The sequence below is a fragment of the Myzus persicae genome, unplaced genomic scaffold (genome assembly GCF_001856785.1).
Source record: "Myzus persicae strain clone G006 unplaced genomic scaffold, MPER_G0061.0, whole genome shotgun sequence".
Taxonomy (NCBI): domain Eukaryota; kingdom Metazoa; phylum Arthropoda; class Insecta; order Hemiptera; family Aphididae; genus Myzus; species Myzus persicae.
In genome coordinates this window covers 113,495-140,208 of record NW_019104117.1, presented here as the reverse complement: position 1 = coordinate 140,208, position 26,714 = coordinate 113,495, and the positions used below count along the sequence as shown (strand labels likewise).

The 26,714-nt window shown below is 29.1% G+C and overlaps 3 protein-coding genes across 4 annotated transcripts; 1 reads left to right on the top strand and 2 right to left on the bottom strand.

Annotated features, from left to right (window-relative positions):
- The first annotated feature begins 887 nt into the window (after window positions 1-887).
- Window positions 888-5,546, top strand: LOC111038907 (corepressor interacting with RBPJ 1). Its single transcript, XM_022322180.1, has 7 exons — window positions 888-1,087; window positions 1,507-1,601; window positions 1,678-1,827; window positions 3,067-3,167; window positions 3,289-3,464; window positions 4,181-4,257; window positions 4,337-5,546. The coding sequence occupies exons 1-7, from the start codon at window positions 1,016-1,018 to the stop codon at window positions 4,452-4,454; spliced, it is 789 nt and encodes a 262-aa protein (XP_022177872.1). The 5' UTR covers window positions 888-1,015; the 3' UTR covers window positions 4,455-5,546.
- A 943-nt stretch (window positions 5,547-6,489) lies between these two features.
- Window positions 6,490-10,842, bottom strand: LOC111038906 (caspase-3-like). 2 transcript variants are annotated; one of them, XM_022322178.1, is made up of 9 exons: window positions 10,648-10,842; window positions 10,322-10,558; window positions 10,084-10,226; window positions 9,169-9,304; window positions 7,692-7,871; window positions 7,371-7,597; window positions 7,161-7,306; window positions 6,938-7,047; window positions 6,490-6,879 (listed from the first exon to the last, which is right to left on the bottom strand). In XM_022322178.1, the coding sequence occupies exons 2-9, from the start codon at window positions 10,454-10,456 to the stop codon at window positions 6,712-6,714; spliced, it is 1,245 nt and encodes a 414-aa protein (XP_022177870.1). In that variant the 5' UTR covers window positions 10,457-10,558; window positions 10,648-10,842; the 3' UTR covers window positions 6,490-6,711. The 2 variants fall into 2 exon arrangements, with proteins under 2 accessions (XP_022177870.1, XP_022177871.1); XM_022322179.1 differs by having other exon boundaries at window positions 10,665-10,842.
- A 4,264-nt stretch (window positions 10,843-15,106) lies between these two features.
- LOC111038905 (vitamin K-dependent gamma-carboxylase) lies at window positions 15,107-25,136 on the bottom strand. The gene is made up of 9 exons (XM_022322177.1): window positions 24,992-25,136; window positions 23,460-23,615; window positions 23,112-23,277; window positions 22,186-22,380; window positions 21,304-21,467; window positions 20,670-20,896; window positions 18,790-18,921; window positions 16,518-16,830; window positions 15,107-15,669 (listed from the first exon to the last, which is right to left on the bottom strand). Exons 1-9 carry the CDS (start codon window positions 25,134-25,136, stop codon window positions 15,266-15,268), a joined length of 1,902 nt encoding a protein of 633 aa, XP_022177869.1. The 3' UTR covers window positions 15,107-15,265.
- Window positions 25,137-26,714: the final 1,578 nt, after the last annotated feature.

Sequence of the window (26,714 nt, the reverse complement as noted above, 5' to 3'; positions counted from 1 at the left end):
AAATTTTATATCCTGAAAAGGTTTGTCTAGGATTATTATCCTCCAGTCATTTTTAATAGCTGATTGAGTGTTTGAACAGAAAATTGTACGTTTTGATTCATTCTGACGTCGCCAATCGATTTTTCGATATTTTTTCCATAGAAGAATCGATATGTAACTCGATTTTTTCAATTTTGGCAATAGATAGTACGTTTTGGATTTCCAGTTTGAAGTTTCCACCCGTTAATACCTATTGTTTACGTATCGTGTTTCATACTTCTTTAACTCGTGAACTTTTTTCACAAAACAAAATTCTACATACCTACTACAATTCTATTTAAGATTAATTATGTTTACCTTCTGGCTTCTACGCGAGTTCAGTAGTTTGCACGTACCCAGTGTTGTTTTTTATTTTAATAAATTAATGTTGTCTAAAGTCTAGACATTTCATATTTTCTTTACAACATTATAGTCCCTCATTCGAAGCATATTACTTCTACTGAATCTACTGTCACAGTCACACAACTTAATTAAATAAAAAATGGTGGTAATACCAATTTAATACTTATTACAAAATGTTTAAAAAAACATATATAGGTACATTTCTTATTAAGAGAAATTATTTAATTTAGGTGGATTCACCAAGTCGCGTCATGTATTAAAATATACATAGGTAGTTAAAAAAATGTTGGTCAAGCCTCAAGCGTTAGCTACAAGTTGAATATATTCAACTCTACACGACACGACGAGCTGTGAATCCCCCTTTATTATTTTACCCATTCTGTGGTTCAACCGTGGTTCAACCGTGGTTATATGTTAGTTTTTATTTAACCTGTGGTTTCACGGTTAGCTTGTTCTTATCAATGGTTGAGAAATTGCCCCTCTCTTGGCAATGTTATCAAAATAATACTCAAACAAGAATCATTCAATCATTGTTTATTTATTTACAGCTTTAAACTGTTCGTTGTTACTTATTACTTAACTTTATACTTAATAGTACCAAACACTTAACACTGTCTACGCACATTTATACAAAATGGGAAAGGGTTTCAATAACTACATGTGTAAAAAGTTTTTTCATCCAGCATCAAGAGACAATTTAAAACGAGTAAGTTTTTCTTCAGAACACAACATATAACGTACCCCACAAAATTGCAACAAAATTTAATAATTTATTCGTTTCTGATCTAATTATTTGTATAAAGTATGTCTTAACTTTATTATGTATTATCATTACACTTTAAATGTCTATTATTACTGAATTACTCACTTTTATTAGAAATTTAAAAATGCTCATTACTCGCTCAACGAATTAAATATTGTAAAGAACTAACAAAGATACACAGATAATGTAGGCCTTTATGAATAGTTAGTTCACTCTAATTATTAAAGTAAATTACTTAAAATTGGAACTATTGAGATCAAATTTGCTATGTTGACAGTTTTTAAGAAGGAGACAGAACTTGAGGCTGTGACGTGCTCCTAAATGTTACAATTTGTATCTTTAATTACTCTAACGATTTACAGGTATGGATGGCAGAACAAAAATCTGATAAAGATAAAAAACGTCAAGAAGAACTACGTTTACAGTATGAAAAAGAACAAGATCTTTATAACAACAAGTAAAATACTTAATTACAAATATTTTATACCTACTTTGTTTGATGCTTAATTAATTTATTATGTTTATATTTCTAGAGCATTGTTGTCGAAAGAAAGCAAGGATAAGTTGAGTGTAAATTTTATGTATGAACCACCACCAGGTGCTAAAAAAGAAAGGGAACGTGAAGATAATGAGCCGGAATATAAATTTGAGTGGCAACGAAAATTTAATGCCCCCAGAGAAGAGTAAGTATTATGAAATGTGAAAATTGTTATTAGTATTGTGCATATTGTAGATGTTAGGGCTATCTGTGACGTTATGAGTTGTTTTTATTTTGTATGTAACCCTTTATGTATCATATTATATAAATACAGTTGAAAATGTACCTATTGAATATAAGTATTTTATTAGTTAATCCATTTTACTATGGACATATTATCTATATTATTTCTAATGTACATTATTAGCTTCTTAATATAATTTACATACGAGTAGGTAGATCTGGCATTACCTGAGTTTCATTTTAAAATGTTTAACCTATTCCATGTCTTAGGTAAACAGTTCGCACCTAAATCAGTAGTTTTCAGCTTGTGGGTCAAGATCCAAGTTTGCATGGTATATGTGTGAGAATTGATTTGCTGTATAGTTTTAAGTATTAAAAACATATTTCATTCAATTGCATGAAGCAAATAAAATGAACATAATAATAATAAGGTATTATATTAATTAAAAATTGACTTGGTAATTACTAACAAATAGCAATAAACTGTTGCTAAATGAAATAAACCCTCGCAACTGACTAATGGTAGCCTTAATAAGTAAGTTTTAATAAATATTTAGTTAATATGTTAACCTCTTACATTTAATTAAAACGCATTTTAGTTCCAATGTCTTAATAAGTCCTTATCTTGAGGTTAATTAAGTTTTTTTAATCTAAGTGAGTCGGCAAAAATATAATCTTAAGTAGTTTTTGGCTTTATTGTCAATATATTTTTGTGAACACTGACCTTAATCACAATATAAAATTTTTATGTAGCTCAATTTGATAATGTTACAGATTTTGGAAACTTTGAATGTTAAATTTAGTTATTTTACTGTAGGAAAGCATCACAAAGTTTTAATATTACATAACGTACACATTATACTATTTGAACAACTCTATACTGCTAAAATAAACAAATAATCATTATTATTTCGACCCATGTTAACTGTTTTTAAAATGCAAGAATCAATTTTTCATCATTACTGATACAACTTAAGTTCAACATCTCCAAAAAACTAGTCAAACTTTTTAACAATCTACAACTCTTGGAAAACACTTCCCTAATTCTTAAGCAAGAACAACTTTGATACTTTGAATCAATTTAACTTACAATCTAAAATATTACCATAAATATGATTTTTTGTGTGATAAAATAAAAACTACACAGTCATAATTTTTATTTTATGAATTCATACTAATTTTAAGTGGTTTTCCTACATAGTTACTGCAGAGGGGATGAAGAAATTCGTGATCAGCCCTTTGGTATTCAAGTGAGGAATGTGAGATGCATCAAATGCCATAAATGGGGTCATATTAATACAGGCAAGTACATTTTGAAGTATAGGTATTAGTATTCATTTTATTCTATAGTGATTTTTGAATCATAGCTGACTCAATGTGTTAAAACCAAAAATTCAAGTACAATAAAATAAATATTTTATAGACAAAGAATGTTCGCTGTTTAACCAAGCCAGTATATCAGAAGCTGTAACCAGTAATGCAGCAACAAATGGTTCTAGTGCCAATAAAAAAACACAAGAATTAATAAAACAAATGCGAGAAGATGGTTTAGAATTGAAGAAAAGTGCTGCTTCTACCCAACAACAAATATCATTTAATGTAAGCTCAAAATTGTTATGATTTAACATTTTGTTTATCTGTCGTGTTATAATTTAATTTTAAAAAAATAAAAATAACTTATGAGTGGAGTTCAAATTTAAAGGCAATATAATCAATAAAAAGTATTTAAAATGTCAAAAAGGCAAACAAATTCTATTTATACAAAAAAGCAATTACTAAAAAAAAATTACTAACATATTGAATAGTCAATAAATTGTATATTTAATTAGTTTGTATTAAAAACAATTCACTGCCATATACTAAGATAAACTATCTTCAATAAAAAATACATCCACCATCTTCAATATTAAATGACATTTTTATATAAAAATTATTTCTCTATTATTATTTAAAAAAGGGCTTTTGTCTTCAAATCCAAATCCTACTAATGCATTTTTTAAATGTTGATTTAAATTTTTATTTATGTGATTTTTGCTCTAATTTTTTGTTCAGATAAATTTCTGTTGTTTTATCAATATCTTTGTTATTCTCTTATATTTATATTATGAATATGAACTAATATAACATGGTTTTTTTTTTAATACAATTTAAATCCTGAATGTAAGAAAATAATAAATACACTTTATTTTAAAATTTTAACTAAAATATTTATAATTCTATCATTTCAAATAATGGAATGCTAATTTTCTACTTTTGATAAGTTATAATTTTCACACATTTGCTAAACATTATTAATGACTTACTATTATTTTCAGAACAACGAGGATAGCGATACGGAGCTATTTATGTATGTTAGAACATTGAGTAGAAAGAAGAAAATGAAATTACTCAAGTAAATTAATTCAACTTTATTCAAAATATAAAATACTCACATATATTTTTAACAAAATTTGTTTTTATTTTTATTTTAGACGTTTGGATAGAATGGACAAAATTATGATGAAAGAACAAAGGTTGATTTCAAAAAAAGAAAAACTTTCTAAGAAACAAAAAAAAAATAAAAAAGAAAGTAGTGATAGTTCAGATTAGTTAAGTTAACATTTTATGATTTTTTATTTTTACCTATTTACTGTGCATAAATTATAAACATAGTATGCATTATAATACTACATTAAAGTACATAATTATTCTAAAATTGTATAGTTCCTTTGTGTTCAAAATATTCTGAATATGCAACTAGTTTTTCAATTCCATCCTAACCTAACCAAGAGTGTCTTACCTCAATGTCATCTAGTATTCTAGTTGCATTCATTTTTCATATTCTCCAAAATTTTGTAAGACGACAGGATATTGTTATATTGTCAATAAATTCAGGATTCTTCAAAATACTGGTATTAATACTCACCATTTGCTGTTCAGTACACCAAAAACATATTCTACAATGGGTCTATGTCTGGGTAGCGGGCAGAAAATAATTGAAAATTCTGAGTCTCATTAAGTTCTCGTTGGTAGTATGGCCTCAACAGATTTAAATGAAGGGTAAGTGCCTCATCAATTACAAAAACGTAAGGTTATGGCAAACGTTGATAGTTAAGTAAACATGTAGGATCAGGAATATTAAGGTTTGAATACAACTTTTTCTTTTGAGATATTATATCTTATATTTGTTTAAAAGATATGTTGTTATTTTTAGGACAACTAGTACTATAAGTAAAAGAAGAAAAATGTATGCAACGACTTTTTCTCTAATTATAGTTTTATTGATTATGCTACAGAATGTAAGCTAGCTGTATGCCTTTATAAATCTGCATAAGTTATTAATCAGTAAAAATGTTAATATTACTCCAAAGTTATATTCCCAATTATATGTTATACAATACTTAAAAATCTCGAGTCAAACAATATTAATGCCCAGACTTAATCTCCAAATCAACATTAGATTATTTCTTATAATTCTCTTGCAACGCATTACTATCTGCCTTCTGTATTCACACAAATATTGTATCTTTTTTCATAAAAGTTGCCTAATAATTCAGTTAGGATTTTCAACTAAAATAGTTATAAACAGTCATTAATTTTTTGTAATACATGTCCTAATGGCAGTAATTCTCCTTATACAAATAACTAGAAATGTAACTGTAATTGTAGAAATGTACTTTTAAGTATACCATCTACACAATATCGAGATGTTTGTTTTATTTTTGTTTAAAATTTTAACAATACCATATGTTTAATTTTGAATTTAAAAAAACTTAATACCTTTAAAAAAAATATATTTGACGTCAAACAACTATTTTGAGTATGTTCAAAAAGTCTTCGCCTTTGTACTTCCCTTTCAAATTAATATTAATACTTGATATTTTAATATTAATTTTAAAAAGGAAGTACAAAGGTTAAGACGTTTTGATTCCACATGACATGCCATTCGACTTTAAACGGTTGCAAATTCCAGTGTAGCTAGATTGCATTGCAATGTCAATAAATAAATCTCAAGGGCAGTCGTTAATTGTTTATGGCATAAATCTTGAAAATCCATGTTTTTCATATGGCCAGTTATATGTCGCCTGTTCCCGTCTTGGAATTCCAATTAAATTATTTATATAGGCGCAAAAGAAAAAAACTAAGAATGTTGTATATTATCATAAAGCATTAGAATAATAAACACTTTTTTTGTAATAATTTTCTTATTAATTATACCAATTTGAATTCAATATTCATAATTAAGACAGAACTACGTCTGTCAGGTCAGCTAGAAAAAATAGTTAGCTAAAAACATAAAGCTACCCAAAATCAATGATATTAAAAATGTTTTCCCAGTCCCACCGAGGCATATTATTATAAAATTAAAAACAACATCCACCATCTGCTATACACAAAACCTCAACTAGACGACCATGAAATAGTTCATTTTGTTTGGATAGCAATACACCATATTATGCATTATTATGAACAAACCTTTATGTTGAAGACACTCAGACTACTAATTATGTGAATATTACAATCATTTTTCATTTATTCAATCTTTTTTACTATAACCACTTATGTCACAACTGCTATATTATACGACTCAACCCTTAATGCAATTTTGAATTTTCTTTGGAATAATAAAAATAATTCAGAAACATTTATTATAATATAATTTATTTGTTGTGGATATGAAAAATACAAAAATATCAAGGTTAAGAATGCATTAGTAAAAAACTTTTACTTAACTTATACTCAGTTGTACTTAAAATTTTCAAAATAAAAAACTCATAGAAAATATGTATAAAACTATAAAAAAATGTTCAGTCTTAACATTAACTAACCTTAATAGTAAATTATAATTAAAAAATGATGTTCAGCTTTAAACATCATTAGAAGCAGTTGTAGTAGTCAATACAATTTTAGGATCTGAATTATCTCCATAGACGCCCGGATTAAAGAAAAACCGTTTGTTGAAACCTCTAAAAGACCATTCCACTGTTTGAAATCCATGATGGACGCTGTTAAGTTTTTCAACTTCATAGTCCACCTAATTAAAAAAAGTTAGTTTTATCTTGATTCAAAAATAATAAAAAATTATTGTTTACCATTAACATCATTTCATTCAAATCAGTGTTGTAAGCATTTTTACGAACTACTTCACATAATTTTTGAACAAACCATGAACCATCTATCGGATCACGTTTAGCAGTATGTCCTATAAATAAAAAAAAATTTTGTGATGATAAAAGATTTAATTAAATAAGAGAAATCCTATACTATTAAAATCAATTATTTAAATTGTTTGTATGATTTTGATTTAAAACTTACCAGGAATAGTGGCATATGCTATGAACACATCTTTATAACGTCGTTCAAAAATTGTGGTGAATGGTGACGAAATCGAGGAACTGTCATTGTGTAAACGATTAATTTCACCATCATGGTGTTTCCAACCAAAATCACTATTCTTTCCACTTAAAAAAACACAAGTATTTATTGCATGTATCAAAAATATTAAAAAAATTATTTCTATCTTACCGACACGCTTGGATAAAAAATAACTTCGGTATATGTTCAATATAATTGACTACAAATTGTTCAATTATCCAGTCTGTGTTTATTGGTACGCCATCCGCAGCCAATATATCTGATGATCTAGTTGACTCTTTTCCGGCTTCACCGTGACTCATTATAAAAACAACAATTGAGTTAGCCTTTTCACTTACACATACATTAATGAATTCATTAATAACATTCTTAAATTGCTATAAACAAAAAACAATTTAAAAGTCAATATTTTTTTAAGAATTTCTTTGAACACTTTAAATTAATTTAATAAATACATATTTGGTTACTTACTCTTTCAGTTAAATCTACTTTTGGGTGAACAATATATCCAAGGCCTTTAAATAATTTCTTTAAGTTTTCCATATCAACATTTGATCCCTTTCTTTCGTCTCTATATTTTATATTATTAATATTTATAATCAATGCATGTCCTTTAGGATTTGATTCCATTGGATAAGCCCCAGAAAAAAACTGTAAAAATGTATGTTCAATGTAACATTTTAATATTTAATATAAAATTAAAATAAACGAATCTAGGAAAAAAAGCCCCATACTACCTAACTACATTATTCTTTTTTTATTTTTATTTTCATGATTAAATATAATCATTAAATTTATCCATGTAACACTTCTTTACCATATCTATAACCATAAATATAATATTTTTAATACTAGTTTAATAATTTGTACAAACTTTTATAGTTTTATGTCAAAATAATATTTAATAAGCCAATACACCTAACATTAATCAATTGATGTTAACAATTGTTTTAATTTATTATTAATCTCTGGTCAGGTGACACTACTGAGGGTCTTCCTATTCGAATATTTCATAATGTCATATAAACTTTGTCATCATACTTACTGATTATTGTAAAATAGATTGTAAATATATGTTAAAAAAAAAAAAAAAAAATGTATTATTAAATTATTTGATTATACCATTATGCATCTAAATCACACCTACCTTGTCATAATATGCAGGCCACAATCACGTTTGAAATTTAACATGTATATTTTCTATTTCAATACAATTATAACGGCTATGCCATCATTATCAGAAATAAGATAAATTAAATTTCCTACCTAGATATAAAAGACTAATAAAACTTAATTTTTTTTATAAAATACATATTTTGACTACGAATAATATGTGGCCTGCTGCATAAAAAGGTTGGAGAACCCTGATCTAAATTATTATACTAGGTAATACATTTATTTGATTAAAAGGTAGTTATTTAAAATTAATTATACCTAGTATATGACATTAAACAATAATAAATTATATCACTATTAAAAATCATGTAGTGAAGAGAAAATCATACTTAACATGAAGGTATAGGTGCCCACTTTTTATTAAAAATAATCACAATAACTATATGAAAGAAAAAACTACATTTTTAATATAAAATATTGTCAATACTCAGATAGAGCCAATAATAAAATATAATACCTTCATCATTTTTAAGATAAAGTCATATGTCAATTACTTTTATTACTATATACTGTAATATCTTATATTTAAAATGTATGTTTATACCTAAATAGTTTAAAATATTGGATTTATTATTTTATTAAATACTATTATGATATATAAGTATATAAAAATTATATATTATAGATATGGTCATAGATCCCTACATCAAAAAGTATAGATAAATCGTGATATATTATTTAAAAATTTAAAATGATAAAATGTACACTATAATAGAAAAGTGTTAGGTATTTAGTTGGTATGGGCTTTTTTTCTAATACCAAATTAACATACAGCAGTGTTCAATTTTGCTTCATATCTTTTCATAAGTTTGCGTTCAGGATGAACCGTGACGTATGAATCATCATGATCTAAGATGACTTTGTTAAATTCTTTGTCCAATGAACTTAATTCATCTTCCTCTTCCTCACTGAAAAATGAGAATAAATCGTAAATAATATTTCATATTCTTTAAGTATAAAACAAAAAAATCTATAATTAATAAACACAAAAGTTGTGGTTGATTTTATTATTGTGAGTATAAAACTATTTTACTAAGCGGCTCATTTTTTAAAAACTTTTTTCTGCAACAAAGTATTTGTATAATGAAAATAAGGCAGGAACAAAGTTTTAGGAAGACTAAATTTTAATTTAATAGCTATTTGAAGTCTGTTATCTTTATGGACCTACTTAGGTAGTTTTATATAACAAAGTAATGGATGTTTTCAATTTGAACTGCACTGAAGTCTCCATAAAATTCTAATTTCTCCATCATTTTCACTCATTAGCATACAAAAATTAAAATTTAATTAAAAGTTCTACAGTAAAGTAGCTTTCCTGCCTACTTTGTACTATATAATTTCTTGGAAAACTTCAAACAAAAATATAATTTACAAGGAATATAATTTCCTAAAAAAAAAAATAAAACTTTATGAACTCATTTACAAAAATAAAATAAATACTAATTTATTATAATTTAATAAAAATGTTATATCATTTTTGAAATATGAGTGTTTTACATTACACACTGTCGGTTTTCTAGTACATGCACTTTGCATACCATACAATAATAAAACTAAAAGAAAATTAAGATCATTGTAAAACTCTAAAATCAAAAGACTTCAATCAAATATAAAATAGAAATGTACTAACAACTTTTTAATCAATAAGCAAATTCATTTTTAATATAAGTAAGTAGCAGGTAAGTACCATGTTTTGGATGTTAAAACGTCGTGAGCTTTTATGTTGCCTGTTTCTTTCAATACTTTACATATATTTGTAAATGCTTCAGGCCCCCGTTTTTGAATTACTTCGTACAATTTTTTTGTTTTGGATGAATCTCCCTCATTACCCTACAACAATACAAGTCCAAGTTAAAATATTTGTAAATCATAAATAATTTAATATGTGAGAGAAGAATATCAACAATTAAATGAAAAAGTCTTACCAAAATATAATCTTTCATCCATTCATTGATTACAACCCTATCAAAGAGGATATCTACAATAGCTTTTACATCGAAAGTAACAGATACTAATTCTGACATACGCTTGTTAATCAATTTTCGATGATGTTGTTCCATTATGACTGAGCAAATGTAGTTGAGCAAATTCAATAATAGTATATACTCAAAATTAAGTAATGTACTAAAGTCTTATTGTTGTTGATAGGTAATTTATGCTACCTATAGTGTAATAGTAAATAAGCAGTAATTAATAAACTAGTAATATCATAAACATAGACATTATAGTGTCTCATAAAAATAATAGTTACTTGTTACTGCCGTCTACCTGTTGCCTGTTGACTTGCACAACCATAAACATTAGATTAAGTACTAGCCACTAGGTACGATTATGATTGTTCTATGGTATGATGTACGAACACGACTGTATTAGTATAGTTCAGGAATCATGACGCATGAGTAATGACTCAATGACTCATGAACATTGTCCTGTCCCGACCTGTCCTGGTCAACAGTTGTACTCGACAGACGAGGGAGAGACGACACTATTATTGATAAGCGCATTGTATGATAACAATCAAGATTGAAACCTGGTAGCGTCGAATTCGTTGCCAATAAAAACCAAACTTTATGGTATCCGCAAACCGCAAAAGCGCTGAAGTCTGTAGACCATTGACATCTAAATATAATTTATTTTTATGTCTATGCCCTAGACCGTCACGGCGACGATACTTGTGTCAATTTCTGTGGAATTTTCTTTTCACTTTCCAGGAATCTAAGTAATTTAGTATTTTACTCACAGTTGTAGATATACAACCACGTCCATGTTAAAAGATTTATCCAATCCATTTAAGTTCAAATTTGGACGAAATTAGATACCTATTTAAGCAATAAAGAATAACAATTTTGGTTATTTTGTTGTAATTTATGTACCTATATAATTCGTTGGTTATTGAAACTTTTAAAGTATGTAAGTATAATGTTTATAATTATATTTATAGGTACACACCATGAAGTGTTCAAATTCAATGTTTTCCGAAAAATGTAATCCAACTTTTATGTTAGGTACCTACTATCTATACTAAATTATACCATGCTGTAACCTGTAACTCACTGTATACCGGCACTAATTATAAATATAAATTAGGTACTATATGATCGGGCTGTGTTTAGTTGTAAATGGCCTCCATCGCCCATTATTGTAACGAGTGAAACAATAAAAACTCCCATTGAACCGTCTCCAGAGTGGCCTACGCCCTACATATGCTATACGGTTAGCTGATAATGGCAAAGAATATTGTAAGTACATTACTATAAACACAGACAGTGATATAGTATTCGTTACATAATATGTTTAGTAATTAAAATCTAATTTCAGTAAATTTCAATAAAGCATAGCATCAAAAAATTAAAATAAATTCTGAAGCTGAAACAAGAAAAAAGAATAGTCATAAAAGATCAAGGATCGTATCACATCTTTCTTCTGATTCGGAAAGTAAGTTGTGACATTTTAAAACTTCCCAATTTCAAATATAAAAATTAATTATTACCTATTATTGGAAATGAATTTGTGTAATGAAATGAAACATTTCAACTAAGGCAGTGAAACATCTGCTTGATTACCTACATAGTTTTATAATTAACATTAATATTTTAATTTATTGAATCAATTGTTTTTGCAGGTTATCAAATATGTAGTACAGCAGATAACTCTGGATTAAAAACGGTAGATATATTTTATGTTTATTTTTTTAAAAAAAGTACACTGAATATTTTTCATATTTTAAGTTTTCTTAACTCATAAAAATTAATTTAAATTCAGTTTTTCCTCTTTTGTGTCTTATAATTATTTATGTTGGCTTTTAGACTCCAGGTAATATAAATAAAAATGATACATCAGGGGTCCACATTGAAAGTTTTAGCATGATAAATTATAGTAATCTTACTATTTCTAATAAATTAATAATTCTGTTTTACCGCTCAAACATTTAATCGATTCATGAAATAAATATATTTGTTTAAACTTAGATATTATGTATAATTTACTTACTTTGTATTGTTTATTTTTAGATTTCTGCGTCCGACAAATTTTCAGTTGGCCAAAATTTGATTATCCCTTTTATGTTTTCATCAAATAAAAACCCAGAAAATGTACAGCTTGAAAAGGATGGCCAGAGAATGGTAATTGTTATTTTAAACAACTAATTAATTTATAACAATTCACAACTATTCCAATAAGTACATTCTTATTTTCAATAATTTTAAACACATTTTTAAATGTTTTCCACTTAAAAATAATTAATGATGAATCATTGTTAACAATTATATAGGTGCTCAAAATAGAATAATTTAAATTAAGCATTATGCCTATGTACATTATGAATGTAATTAATTTGGTTTTTAGGCTTCTATGGATGAGAATGCAAATAATGAAATTGTGAATTCAATTAAAGCCACTACAAATTGTTTCAATGCTACTCATGTTGATAATTTGGTATGTATACAACCTAAATACTTTAAAGAAATTTTATTGATTGATTGTCTTTACTTCATAAATAAATTATACCGTACATAAAAAAAACAAATTAACTAGATATATAAACTTAAAATTAAATTAATTGTCTGAACATTCAATTTTAAATATAATACTGTGGTGTCGGGTGCTGCATGAAGATTATTTTAGCCTTTAGGTATTGAGTTCTATGATCTATGGTAGGTACATTTATACTGTTCCAAATTAATTTAATATTTAATCAAAACATCATTGAGGTTCAATGAAATAGCTATTTTTTTTTATTTTTTTTATTAATAATGCAATCAAATTATTATGTAGGTACTAATACTATAATATCATAACATACCATCTACTTCTACATATACTTGTGTGTACGACATGTGTAATTCTGTATCAGATAATAATGAAGAGCAAAATGTTACATTTCTGTCAAGTAATATTTTTTATTAAGTTACAAATTTATCTAGTTACAGATTTATTATGAATACTTATTCATATGGTTTTTATTTTAATTATTATTAAAAGCATTAAATGGTGCAAACACACAAAAAACAGTAATGGTAATATTACTAAGCATTGAGAATCAAAATAATTTGATTGTGAAGGAATAATCTATCATGAAACTAATACAAAATCGCTTACTAAATAAAATCAATGGTTTAGAATTAAATATTTAAAGAAATAATAATAACAGCAATGGATCATCAATGCATTTGGATTCTGATTTCTTATCAAAATTTCCTCTAAATGATTTTACTATGTATCTAGATGTATAAAATATAACTTTAAATGATTCTTCTTTTAAAATTAAATTGGTAAGAATATTTCATTAAATTCTACAATACTTTAAGTCTATAAAACAAATAATTAATAGGCGTTTAAATTGGGTATAGGAATATTTTATAAGAAATGTTGATAGTTCTAATTATAAAAATCATGTACAGCTAATGATAGGAAAGTTTTACAATGACAAATATGCTACAAAATGTACTAGAACCGGTAGCGGAAAAGACGAAACAACAACGGTTGGACAATCTGAATTTCTTAATGTTTTAAAGTATACATTTTTTAAACACTTTCAATGTATTTGTTTGCAAAATAATTGTTTGACTAATCTATTTTCAAACTAAATAATTAGGTCACTATTTATTTATTTTATTTTAACAAGGGTTGTGAAGGAGTCTAGCAGTGGTAGTTTTGTAGAATTTACTGATTAAAATTTTGAAAATATTGTAGATGAGTGGTTAAGATACACAAGCATAAGATTAGCTAGGTCAAAAAAGATGACTAATTGTTTTTTATTTTCCAAACTAAGATTTTTGGATGTTCAGTATTACATTTTATTTTTTATTTTAACGCCAACAGTTTATACATTTTTCTTCAAACATTATTATACTTTATTATTAAAATATTTCTGAACCAGTTATAATAACAAATATACATTTATTTATTTGGATATGATATTTTACTTTATTTAATAATTTTAGAAAATAAGCAGAAAGAAGAAAGATTTGGGACTAGTAACAGCTGGACACTTCAGAAATATTATAAATTTGGAAAAAAAAGAAACATAATACCTCTTTCAACCAATTACAGCTAAATTAAAATAACTGTGATTCATCTCCATTAATTAATGTAACTACAATTGCTTCTATTTCTTCAACCTAATAATCATTTAGTTGAATATCCTTTGAGGCTTGGAAAGATACATTTACAGCTCAAAATAATACTGCATTTAATGTTTCAAACATTATATCTGATAACCATATTGGACAAAATATACAGTCCCATATTATTGACTTAAAAGATATAATTTAATCTTGGATATTACATCAAAAGGTATCCCATAATTGTGCCAACTCTATATTAAAAATTATGAAATCTGAAGGCTTACAATTTCCTAGTGATGTAGGTACGCACCTTGATAAAAATACCTGTTTCATAAAATTGTTAATATGGATAACGGTTTATACATTCATTTTGGACTAGAACAAATGTTAACTCCAATTTTAAAAAAGTATTTCGATAAAATAGACTTAAATAATATTTTAAAATTAGGAATCAACATAGATGGCCTGCCAATTTCGAAATGTTCTAGAAAATAAATATTTATATAATATCTAAGAAATCTTGTAATAGCGAAGTATTGCCAGGTCAGCTAGTATACATATAATAGGTATATTATTATCGAGTACTGAAAATAAAAACTCTATGTTTATTTAACACAGAGTGGATTGGTATATTAAAGCACGACATAAAATATATTATTATTTTTTATTTAAATAAATAGGCAGGTATGCACAAAGATTATGGATAGGTTTCTGTGAGAATAATGTTGATCGAACGGCAAACTACCGACATTTCTAGTAGAATTAGTTATACACCACGAGAAGTTACGTTGAAACCATTTGCGGTCAGACGGCGGTTTGGGGAAAAAAAGCGGAAAACGCGTCTCTTATGGCGTGGAACGCAAACGCGTAACAAGCCTCCGAACAGCCTGAACGATCTCGAACGACTGTCGCGGGCCGAGTCGATACTCCGCCATTGCCACTGTCACCACTGTCATCGCAACTGCCACCGCCTCCACCGACTTTGCTGTCCACTGTCACTGCAAACACGTAACACGACGGCGTCGCGCTCACGGTGGTCACGACGTGGCGTCCAGTCACGTCCATCGCTTCGCCGGACACCAGTCTCACGGCCCCGTCATCATCTCCACTACCCGTCCACGATTCATGGACGGCCACGGCGCCCTCGAGCACGGCCAACGTGGTGGTGGTCGCTTCCCGGTCGTCTGTGACGTTCCTTACAGTCATACCTATGTAGACGGACAACACATACAAGACAATTATATATTTTGGAACCTGAAATCGCAACCATATTAGTGAGATACTCTGCAGACACGACTAGGATCGAAATTCTTTTAGTGAGTGAAGTCGTTGGAAAGAGGAGGAGTTGAGCACAACTTGAATGATACATCGAAAAATCAGTGTCCACGCTCCCCTACAACAACGGTTTTAGAAGAATACAATATACGTAAGCTCATAATAATAATGACAGTGACGTATACGAAGAGGTATGTAACGTCTCTTTCTTTGACTCAACAATACCATATTCTCCTAACACTTGGGTGTCGGAGTCCGGGTAAGGATGCTATATGTCTTTATTTTATAAAGAGCTAGCTTAGCGGCGGTTGACATGTTTTGGCTACAGGTGGTTGATTAAATAGAGAAAACAGTTGTGGGACACTTGTGCGTCACCGATTAAAACCTCGGTTGCCTCCAGGGTAGCTTCTTATGTTTAACAGAGTATAAATAAGCACGACTTACGGTCAAGTGTGTTCGGTTGATAGAGATGGAGATGTTACAGTTGGTGGAGGCGCTGGGCAAGTGTGGAAGAAGAGTGAGAGCTGGTCAAGTGTGTCATTGGGTTGAAGTAAGTTATATTGTTTTCTAGTTACGATTGATTACATGAAAAATTAACGGTTTTAAAATGTTCAATTAATCAAACTTCAGAGTTTTTATGGCTCAGTTTAAAATGCATACATTTATGCCTGGCATTTTTTTGGTACCTTATCAACACATACTTTCTAGAGAAAGTAATTTGAAAAAAATTATGAACACGAAATATAAGGACCAAATGTCATATTATGTTCGTTGTTCTTACCGGGAAAATCAGCAAAAAATAGTAAGTCGTCATCGGTGCTGCGTTTTGCGTTCACTATCCAAGGCCGCCACCAGTCCAAGTGCCGGATCAATGGCAATAGCCAGGGAACGGGTGACCAGGGTGACCAAGGGGCGTGCAATATATCCACGTCTGGGTCAACCAGTCGCTGGTGGAACCGGCCGTTGAGTGACCCCCAGATGTCCATTTTGATGGACATGTTGTCATGCCTGTCAGGCATGTTAGCCGCCACGCACCCCGCGAACTGCTTCAACATATCACCGTGCAACATCCACTTGTTGTTGTCAGTCCAGCCCTATCACGATGACTCTTTTTACTAATTATATATTATTTTGTTTTTCAGTTAAAATTATTATTTGTTTTAGAACTTTGAAAGTGCAGTATATTCCTTTAGCTTTTGGCTGTTGATTTGTAATGTATTTATTTGCTAAACTTTATCGAACAATACGCGGAAAAAGATTTCAAAGGTATACCTAATGTCGCGTTTGCTTAAATTCAATATATTTATAGTAAATTCATTATTTTATATTTATATACGAGTCTCACTCGTTAGAGGTAAAATAATTTAATATTATATGAAAGCTAATGTTAAGTAGAATTGTTTGGCTTACCTATAATATGTACATGGAATTATTTGTATATTGTTTATAAGGCCTAGAGTCATTGCAATAAATTAAACGTTTGCGGTCTGATGTTCCTCTATAGTATGCCTACTATAAATTTTATAAAAACAAGTATATTATTTCTTTGTAAATATTTAATTTATAAATTAAATTTTTTCATTAAAAATAAAAAAATAACTTTATCTACATAAATAATATAATATGTAGTTTGTAATGTATTAATATGTATTTATATTTATGTAGCTGGGGGCCACTAAAGTGAGAGTTGGAGATTTGTCCCAATTTTAGTACTTGTAATTTGTGCCACCATTAGTGTCTATGTAGTGTCAAGTCCGTATGTAATCTGTGCCAAAATAAAAACAAATAACATGTAGGTAATTTGCTTCACATCTAGGTATTAATTTTAGGAAGCTACGGAACACTTTCAATTTAAAATGCTGGGTTCTATTCGATAAATTTTCCAAGCTCACATCAGTTATAGCATAAATAACATATTAACAACATTAGCAACCTGACAATAAATGATAATATTCCTGATTTTTTGTGTATTTTATTATTAACTAAAAATATGTTGCTCATTTTACACAAATTACCTAAGTGATTTTCTTAAAACGTACTTATTAAAATGTATTTGATTGATAAATGATTAAAAATATATACATAGAATGTTCCATTTATATGTGTCGACACTTCTTGTTTCTAAAAGTTTTAACTTTTTTGAAATTATTTTTTATATATTATACTGACATTTTAAAACAACATTAAAAAAAAAAAAATTTTTTGAATTTTTTTGAATGACTCCATAGCTTATAATGTTTTTTATTTATTTTCATGTTGAATTATTCGGAGTATTTCAATCGTAAATATCAATATATAATTTCGATCAAATTTTGGACAAATAGTTCATTAATTTACGAGTATATGCATTCAAAATTTCAACGAGCGGATAAGTGGACAATATTTTGCGAGGTACTTACCTTTTTAGCACTCTACTCCGCCCATCTAAACTTTAAATGCTTATGACTAATAAACTACTATTTCCAAAATTGTATCTATATTGACTGAAATACTCTGAACAATATTCAGCTTCGGAATATGAAATAAAAATCTATGGCGTCATTTGGAATAGTAAAAAAATTAAAAAATTAAAATCCTATAAATAATAGTAAACAATATATTTTTTCCCAAAATTACTGTTTTCAAATCATATAATAAAAAAAATATATTAAATAATGAGTGATGACTGAAGACACTTCAATGGATCTTTCTGTGTGTAAATAGTTAAAAAAAAATTTTTATTTAACTGGCGCAAATTACAATGTTTATTAGTACAAGATTGCACAGACAATAAACAAACTATACCCTTTTATCTAGTTTGGCTTCAATTGCCAAAATTAATTTTTAGATGTGAAATAAATTGTTATAATATGTATACTCCATAATGCACAGAAGCATTATTACGTATTTGTACATACTGGTGGACCACTTAACATTCTACCCATTAGAGTGAAATTGCTGGATGTTCATAATATTGTAATGTATAAATAATCTACCTAGGTGTCGATTCATTTAGCTCTACAGATTTGTATACAATAATTGAAAAATGTATTGGCCAATAGGTATATTATTACATTAGGATCCAAGTAGAATTGTTCACGGCGCACGTGGTCCAAGACCTTTATTTGTACCTTGGCCACGTCCACGTTGTACACCATCATGTCCCAAGAATATCCGTACAATCCGTTTCGCCATCCGTTGTAACCCTGTAATAAATGTAATGTTATAGGCCAGGAATGGTGAACCTATGGCGAACTCACTGGTCAGATTTTATCGACAATCGAAAAAATCCATTGAATTTTATGAAAAACCATTCTGTATTATTTCTTAAAATAAAGTTATTTATTATAAGTAGGGCCCGGAAGTTCATGTATTTGCATGTTTTTACTGAATGGACTAAAAAATTGCTGGATCAGCTACAAATTTGAATTATACTTGTACAAATCCCAATACAACATTTTATTTTGCATATAATTGCATATTTTGGGTTTTTTTTTATGTATTTGAATATTTTACAATTTTTTTGTTATTAACTGCATATTTGAGTCAAATATTATGTAATTGACAAAATAAATTACTTCTAAAAGACCTATTATAACCCCACGACCGTGGCGGCCCGATAACGGCTAATGGACCATATGTTTATTTTTAGAAAAGTTTTAATATTTTTCATCACGATTACGATACTTTCGTTAAATTTGAACAAGTTATTAAAAAGAATCCGGGCTTTATGACACTATCCAAAATTTCAAAAATTATGCTGGGAGAAGAAATGACAATGGATAATTTACCTGAAGATTTTTCTTGTGATAGTTTGCTATATTTTAAATTACGCACCAATTTCTTCGGTTAATGTGGAGCTTTTTGGTGTACAAAAATATGTTGGCAGATAACAGGTGGTTGTTCAGATTTGAGAATTTATCAAAATCGTTGATTGTGAATTGTAATGTTTAAAAATGTATATTAATTAAAAAAATAATGTTTTTAATTACTAGGTAGTCAAAGAAATTGAAATAAAAATCGTGAATAGTACTCATAAATTCATAACTAATAATTTTTTTTCCTCATATTAATAAGTTAAAAAAAAAATAAGGGCATATTGAAGCGCATATATCAGGATTTTTAAACGCATAAGTGCATACATATTTCGTTAGTTTTTAGCGCATAAACTTCCGGGCCCTAATTATAAGGGTTTGGATCTATCACTAAGTTCGGTTTGCATTCAGACATCATATTTTGCACTTAAAAAAAACTCATTCCAATAAGGTTACTGAATATTTTTATCATCATTTATAGGTACCTATGTTATATGCCTAGTAGTGCATAACTACGTGGAAGTTATTATTTTCCACAATGCTTTATTTCGAATCAAAACAGAGGAAAAATGCTTTATCGGACAAAGCTGCAAATACTGAATGTGTTTCATTCAAACATTTCAGACTTACAAAACACTTAACTGGTATTAATTTACTTAAGTTTGGCACGTGACCAGGAAAAGGCTTGCCACCATATTGTTATAGTCATGTACTATAAGATTATATTTCGTTATACAATTGTTTATATTCTGCAATTATACACTCGTTATTCAAGTTAATGCATAAATGCACAATATGCATTTCAGATTCTCACATCGGCCACATCGCTATTAACTAATTATTAAAATAGCAAAATATAATAAACCAGTCTTCGACTTGATTGATTAATTTCAATTTTGATAGACTTATTTTACAACTTACATTTTTTTTTTAAATTAACTTAAATATTATCAAGAATAACATTTAGAATTATAAAAATCAACGGACACAGTGAGTGTATAGCAAGCAATTAAAGTCAAAATGAAAACGGATAGTTCGTAGTCAGAGTCTAAAGGTTATAGGATGCATGGTTTATCCTTCGGGCTTCGGTTACACATGGCATGCTTATAGCTGATATGCCATAACAGGTATGCTTATACCTGTGTCACTATATGTGAGTACGGCAAAAATAATTGCAAAGCTGTGTACAGACAGACTCCTGCGACGATGGCGTTTTGTTTGGTCCTTGTCGGTGGTTTGTAGACTGAGGAATTTTGTCCGGATTTATCGTTCCAGACAGATTCAACAGCGGTCCTCAAAGTTTTAGACATCGTCGCCGGATCGCAAAATACCGGTATCATCGCGGCGCAAACGTATGGAAACATACCTGTTCATGTAAAATATTATTCGAACGCTATATTATTTGATTTTGATAAAAATAAACGGCGGAGTACAGCTTTGTAATATAAATAAAAATAATCAATACAATTTTAATTTGTGATAAGTAAAGTAAGTTATGTTTAATGGAGTCAAATTATTATTATTTTTCATGAATAAGAAAAAGATCTCTTAGGTAATTAGTATTGCATTTTAATTGCCAATAAGAGTATTTAATACAGTATAATATGAAAAACACATCTGAAGACTGAAACTATATAGACGTATAATTAATAATTATACAAATTGTTAGTATGAAGTGTTTCATTGTCGTCTTCGCATACTGATATTCACGTCATAAAATATCGTGTGTGTAAGATACAAAACACAAGTGACTGCCTATTTCTGTATACTCACCTATGGTAAACATGGTTGCGTTCATGCCATGAAAAGCGAGCAGTACAACAATGGTAAACAGTCGAGTGGATCGGAAACACAATCCGAATCCTGACAACAAGTCGATGAGAAATCCTCCGACGTGCACTATCCAATGATCTATGAATTCAGCTGAGAAAAAGTACCTGCAGCAGTTTGGGGAGGCAAAATCAAAATGTATTAGGTAATAACTCACCATTGATCACGGTTTAATGTTCGCCACTTATGTCGAGTCGAACGACGGAGTAGAAAAATGTATTATAATATTTAGTGGCGTAACTCCAAAATTTAGGTTTAGGAAGGAAATTTTCAAAGCTCCTCCCCTTTATCTAGTTAAGTATCAGAGAATTCACAGGAGCGATGGTCAATTTGTTGAAAATGTTTCATACACTTTTTTTTAATAATTTCAGATGTTTTTTTTATCACACATCATTTCATGAAGACTAACTAGTGGACAATATAATATACCTAATATAGTTGTACGTATAGTATTTTGCAGTTCACAATTTAAAAATAGCTGTCTACCTTTGTTATTTATAAAATACACTTAAATGCTTTCAAATTTTTATTTAATATTTTAAATTTCCAGTAAGTTTATTCCATAAACATGAAAGTTGAGTGAGTAATATATTATTATTATTGACAACTCATTTCTGATACATGTGCACGAAATTAATATTAAATTCAAGCGTGTAATAGTTACAATAAATTTAGTTGACAGTATATTATTAAAGATGAAACATACCTCCGGTTCTCTAGCGTTCGTGCCCAGCTATTAGATACCACACCCACTGATCATTCTTGAATTACGCCACTAATGATATTTTGTATTATTTATTGAAGAAATTAACATATTATATGCACCTGAATGGGGTGAAAGCGTGATGGTGACCCAACGACATCATCGAGTAACCCCACAGCCAATCGGGTTCGAATTTCTTTAGGCCAGCCACAAAGTACATGATGAAAAACTGTATCCTGAGTAGTAGATAGTTCCAACGGGGCACCGACGATGGCGCATCTAACTGCGTTTTTCGCCGAAGCCATCTGTCCACGGACCTTGGGGTAATACTCGTGTGGTGTAAACATAATATATTATGTATGTATTATTACAGTGTTGGGGAAGTTATATTTTTTGGAAATTAAATTACCTTTAAAAATTGTGTATTTGTGTTGACATTATTCTTAAGTTACTTTAGTTTATTTGGTCATTACATTACTTTTGTGTTGAAAAAGTAACTCTATTACAATTAAAATTAATTAATTATTTTTATTTCAAAAAAATATCACCGGATGTTATGTTTGCTTGATGTTATCGGTACATCAACTAAGTAGGTAATGAGTAATGACTAAAGATAATCAACAATATGGAGTTGTATAAAATGTTTATTTAAGAACCAAAGGTGGCATTATTGTAATTTATTATTTAATACAATATAATATTGTTTTATAATGACAGGAAAATCGTATGTAGGAATTTGTATGAAATATAAATATAATGTAATATGATATATTTACACATATATTATCAATTGGTCCTTACTTCTTAAAATGTATAAAATAAAATAAAGTAACTGAGTAACTTAGTAATTAGTTTTACTTGAAATATGTAGTCTTAATTACCATGTACAAATAACCTACTAACCTACTAACAATAAACCATCGAATTACTTAAAAATTAATTCAGTTCCAGTAACTTGTAGCTTGAGTTGATCGTCTCCCTAACACTTTAATTATATGACAGTTATAGCGAAGGAGAAAAAATATATTACTATAGGTACTCTGCTTACCAGTTGCGATGAGCATCTGTCATGGAGAAAATCACGATCAGCAGTCCGAACAGATATGAATGGTTGTTCCACGAGCTTTTATCGGCTAAAAATATGTACCAGTAAGGGATCGCATACACGGCACAACTGATTCGGTAGTGGAAGCCGGTGAACACGCCGAGCACTCCTACACGAGTAACGGAATGAAGTTTTCAAGACGTACTTATTTTCAAGTCAAGTATTTAAGTATGTGGAAAAGTGTTAGAGTGTAAATATTACACACACACATACACACTGATGTATTATGTATATATGTATATTGTATACATTTGTAGATATTTAATAAACATTCTTGTGATTGTGACTCACCGGAAAACATTGCCACGTACGCCAGGCACATCCATCGGCCGGGCAGTGGTTTGACAAAGTCGAAAAGTGGAAAATAGCACTTCATAGGTTCCATCCATCGTTTTTCGGCCTGGCAAAAACCTCGTTCGTCCATTGTGTCGATCATCATCAGCAGACCTACCCATTACAGTGTTGTAAGACTCCCATAAAATTGTCTACATTCACAGGTATTAAATCTCAATGATCGTTATCGTAGACCATACAGTATAACACTATACTAATGTAAAACCTTGTCTCGTCATCTCGAAAATATATTTTGTGCAGGACATAAGTAAACACCGTACGGTACTTTATAATATATGGCTTTGTTGACTTATTACTTATAATATTGTATTTCATTTATCACGGATTGTGCGTAACTACTATACAAATTGCAAGGTGATTCACCAAGCGTAAGTGCATTATTTTTCATATAACTAGTATTTTTGAAAATTCCAAAAATCCGATTTTGAATAGCTGTATTATTTGAAAAAAAGGTAATGAGCATGTTTGGTGAATTATCTTTATACAATTAAAATAATAAAAAAAACATTCTTGCCATTTTTCTTTGTGCCTTATAGGTTGACTGAACATTCTATGTAATTAAGATGTAATGAGCCAGTGATCGCTGTGTCTAATACTGATCAGTGATCAAACACGAAGATTTGGGTTTCCGAAATCTGTGAAAAGTGCGGGTTGTAGACAAACAAAATATTAACACCCAATAACACGCACTTATGCATAAAAAAAATATACTGTGATGGAATATTGGACATTCACGAAGCAGGTGATAACTGCTTTACTGTATTATATACCACTACTCGGTGATATATCGTATAATATTATTTGTTTGTGTCCATCATTTACGTACCTATACTTTATAGTTAATAACATACTATTTATTATTGGATATTTACTTTTATTAAAAGGGAATCAGACCCAGACTTAACAGTTATGTCGGATAAACAAAAATTATATAATGTGAAAAAAGTTTTGCAGAATCGTAGTTATACTCATTTGACTGTAAATTGTTACAATCCCATCCGATCCGTAAACATGAGCCAACAAACAGGCAATATATAGGTTACATATTAAAATTAAAAGACTTCGTAAAATGTAAGGAATTACATCTGCACTTTTACATTGTCATCTTATTGAATTATTGCGGAGGTCAATTACTTTAATGATACTTCATTGAAGTTTTTTAACAGATACTAAAAATGTTTATTGTACTCAAATATTTGTAGTATATTAATGAATTATTTTTAATTTTCAATCGTTTGACAAAACTTCAAAGTGAATACTTAATAAATATCATAAAAATAATAGTGATTAAGTATTAAATATACCAATATGGCTATAATGTGATACAATAAAATAAAAATAATATCTATATTTCCATAATATTCACATTTGTACGCAGATCACTTTTTACACGAACGCCTATAATATCGTACATCATATTGGTATATAAAAAGTAAAAACCGCTGTAATCATCGATGCATCGAACTCACCGAAAGCTATGCGCAACGCGGCCAGACACTCTCCGTCTTCGGGCTCGAACATGTACGACACCAGCCGTTGCCAGACGGTCGTGGCCTCGCGCCGAACGTTTTTCCGCGAACATTTCTCGGCGACCTTTTCCGCGTCCGCGTCCATCGCTCGGAAGTGTGTGAATGGACGGGCCGGGCACCGCGTCTGCACAGCGATCGATCGAAATAATTATTAATACGTTTTCCGTCTCAGCAAATAATTTACTTGTCGATCGGAGACGTTTGACGGTTATTCGCCGTGACGTCTGTACCGAACATAATAATTATTCGCATTATATAGTGTGTGTTTTAATTGAAGACCATCTCGTCCGCATCGACTTACGTACGAGCGACTCGATATCGTATTAATCGTATTTATGTAGTTACATGGCGATAGTAATAATAGTATAGTAATAATAATAATAATAATAATGCGATTATGAGATGACGGTGACGATAATATTATAATATTATGTCACACGTCACACGTCACACGTCACACGTCACACGTCACTTTCGGTTTAACCCGATGTGAAACGGAAATTAGTATGTTTCCAATAAACACGAAATTGTTCAACAATTTTGTAATTAATAGGTAAATTTAATGTGTTTAACACTAAACAATTATAGCTATCAGCTAGTAACTTTATTAACCGATAGTGGCGATAAAGTTACATGGACTTTATTTTTTCTCGATTTTACTTAGTGTTCAGTAAGTTGTCTGCCAACCTGTCGTTTGTACTTGTTCGTGATTTAATTACGTATACGTCTTGAGTTGTTTATTCTTCGAGACCAGTGTTTTTTTTTATAATGTCAAAAAAACGATCTTTGAAGTTCTTAAATGTTGGTGACAAATTAAAAATTATAAAAGGAGTCGAAAAAATGGCGAAAAGAAAAAATATATTGCGGCAGATTTAAATATTCAAGCTAACACTTTGTCATAAATTTTGAAAAATAAAGATAAAATTATTAATAATAATAAAGATGTTTACCACGGAGAAAGAAATTAAAAATTTTATATTCATGAAGTTTGAATATACGTTCAACAGACAGGAGTTTCTAACAACATTTTTTCTGCACTTAATATTTTAGGTACTTTTATTGAAAATACTTCTAATACTAAACAAATATGATAGATGTTCTACTTTCATAGAAAATAATATATATATTATTCAAATGACGAATGCTAATAATATGCATACACAATATAAATACATTCTTTATTATAAATATGAGTAAATGTTTAAAAAATCACTATTCATACGTTACATAATATACATCAGACATTATACATGCAATTATATATGGAACGCTTAAAACTATATGGACACATATGGAATTTTCTTAAACTTTAAGCGACAAGCACTGTTATTATGCCATACGTTTACATCTCTCTTAGTATATTCAGATACGTCTACCATTGCAATTTCGTTGTTTAAAATTAAAAGCCACCGAATGACGCAGTATTATATATGTAATATTATTTGACGTTTTAGAAATACCTTTTCTATGAACACGAATCTGGCTTGACAATGACTTTTAACGATGTTGAGTGGGAAAATGTAATTTTCCGTCACTTCTACTAGCAACGAAAATGATTTAACTTTCAGGGTAGGTGTGATCCAGGGTGGGTTTTACCACCTTACCCATTTAACCTTATTAAGGGATGGGAGAGAAATTCAGATTCAAAAATTGGGTGGAGTGT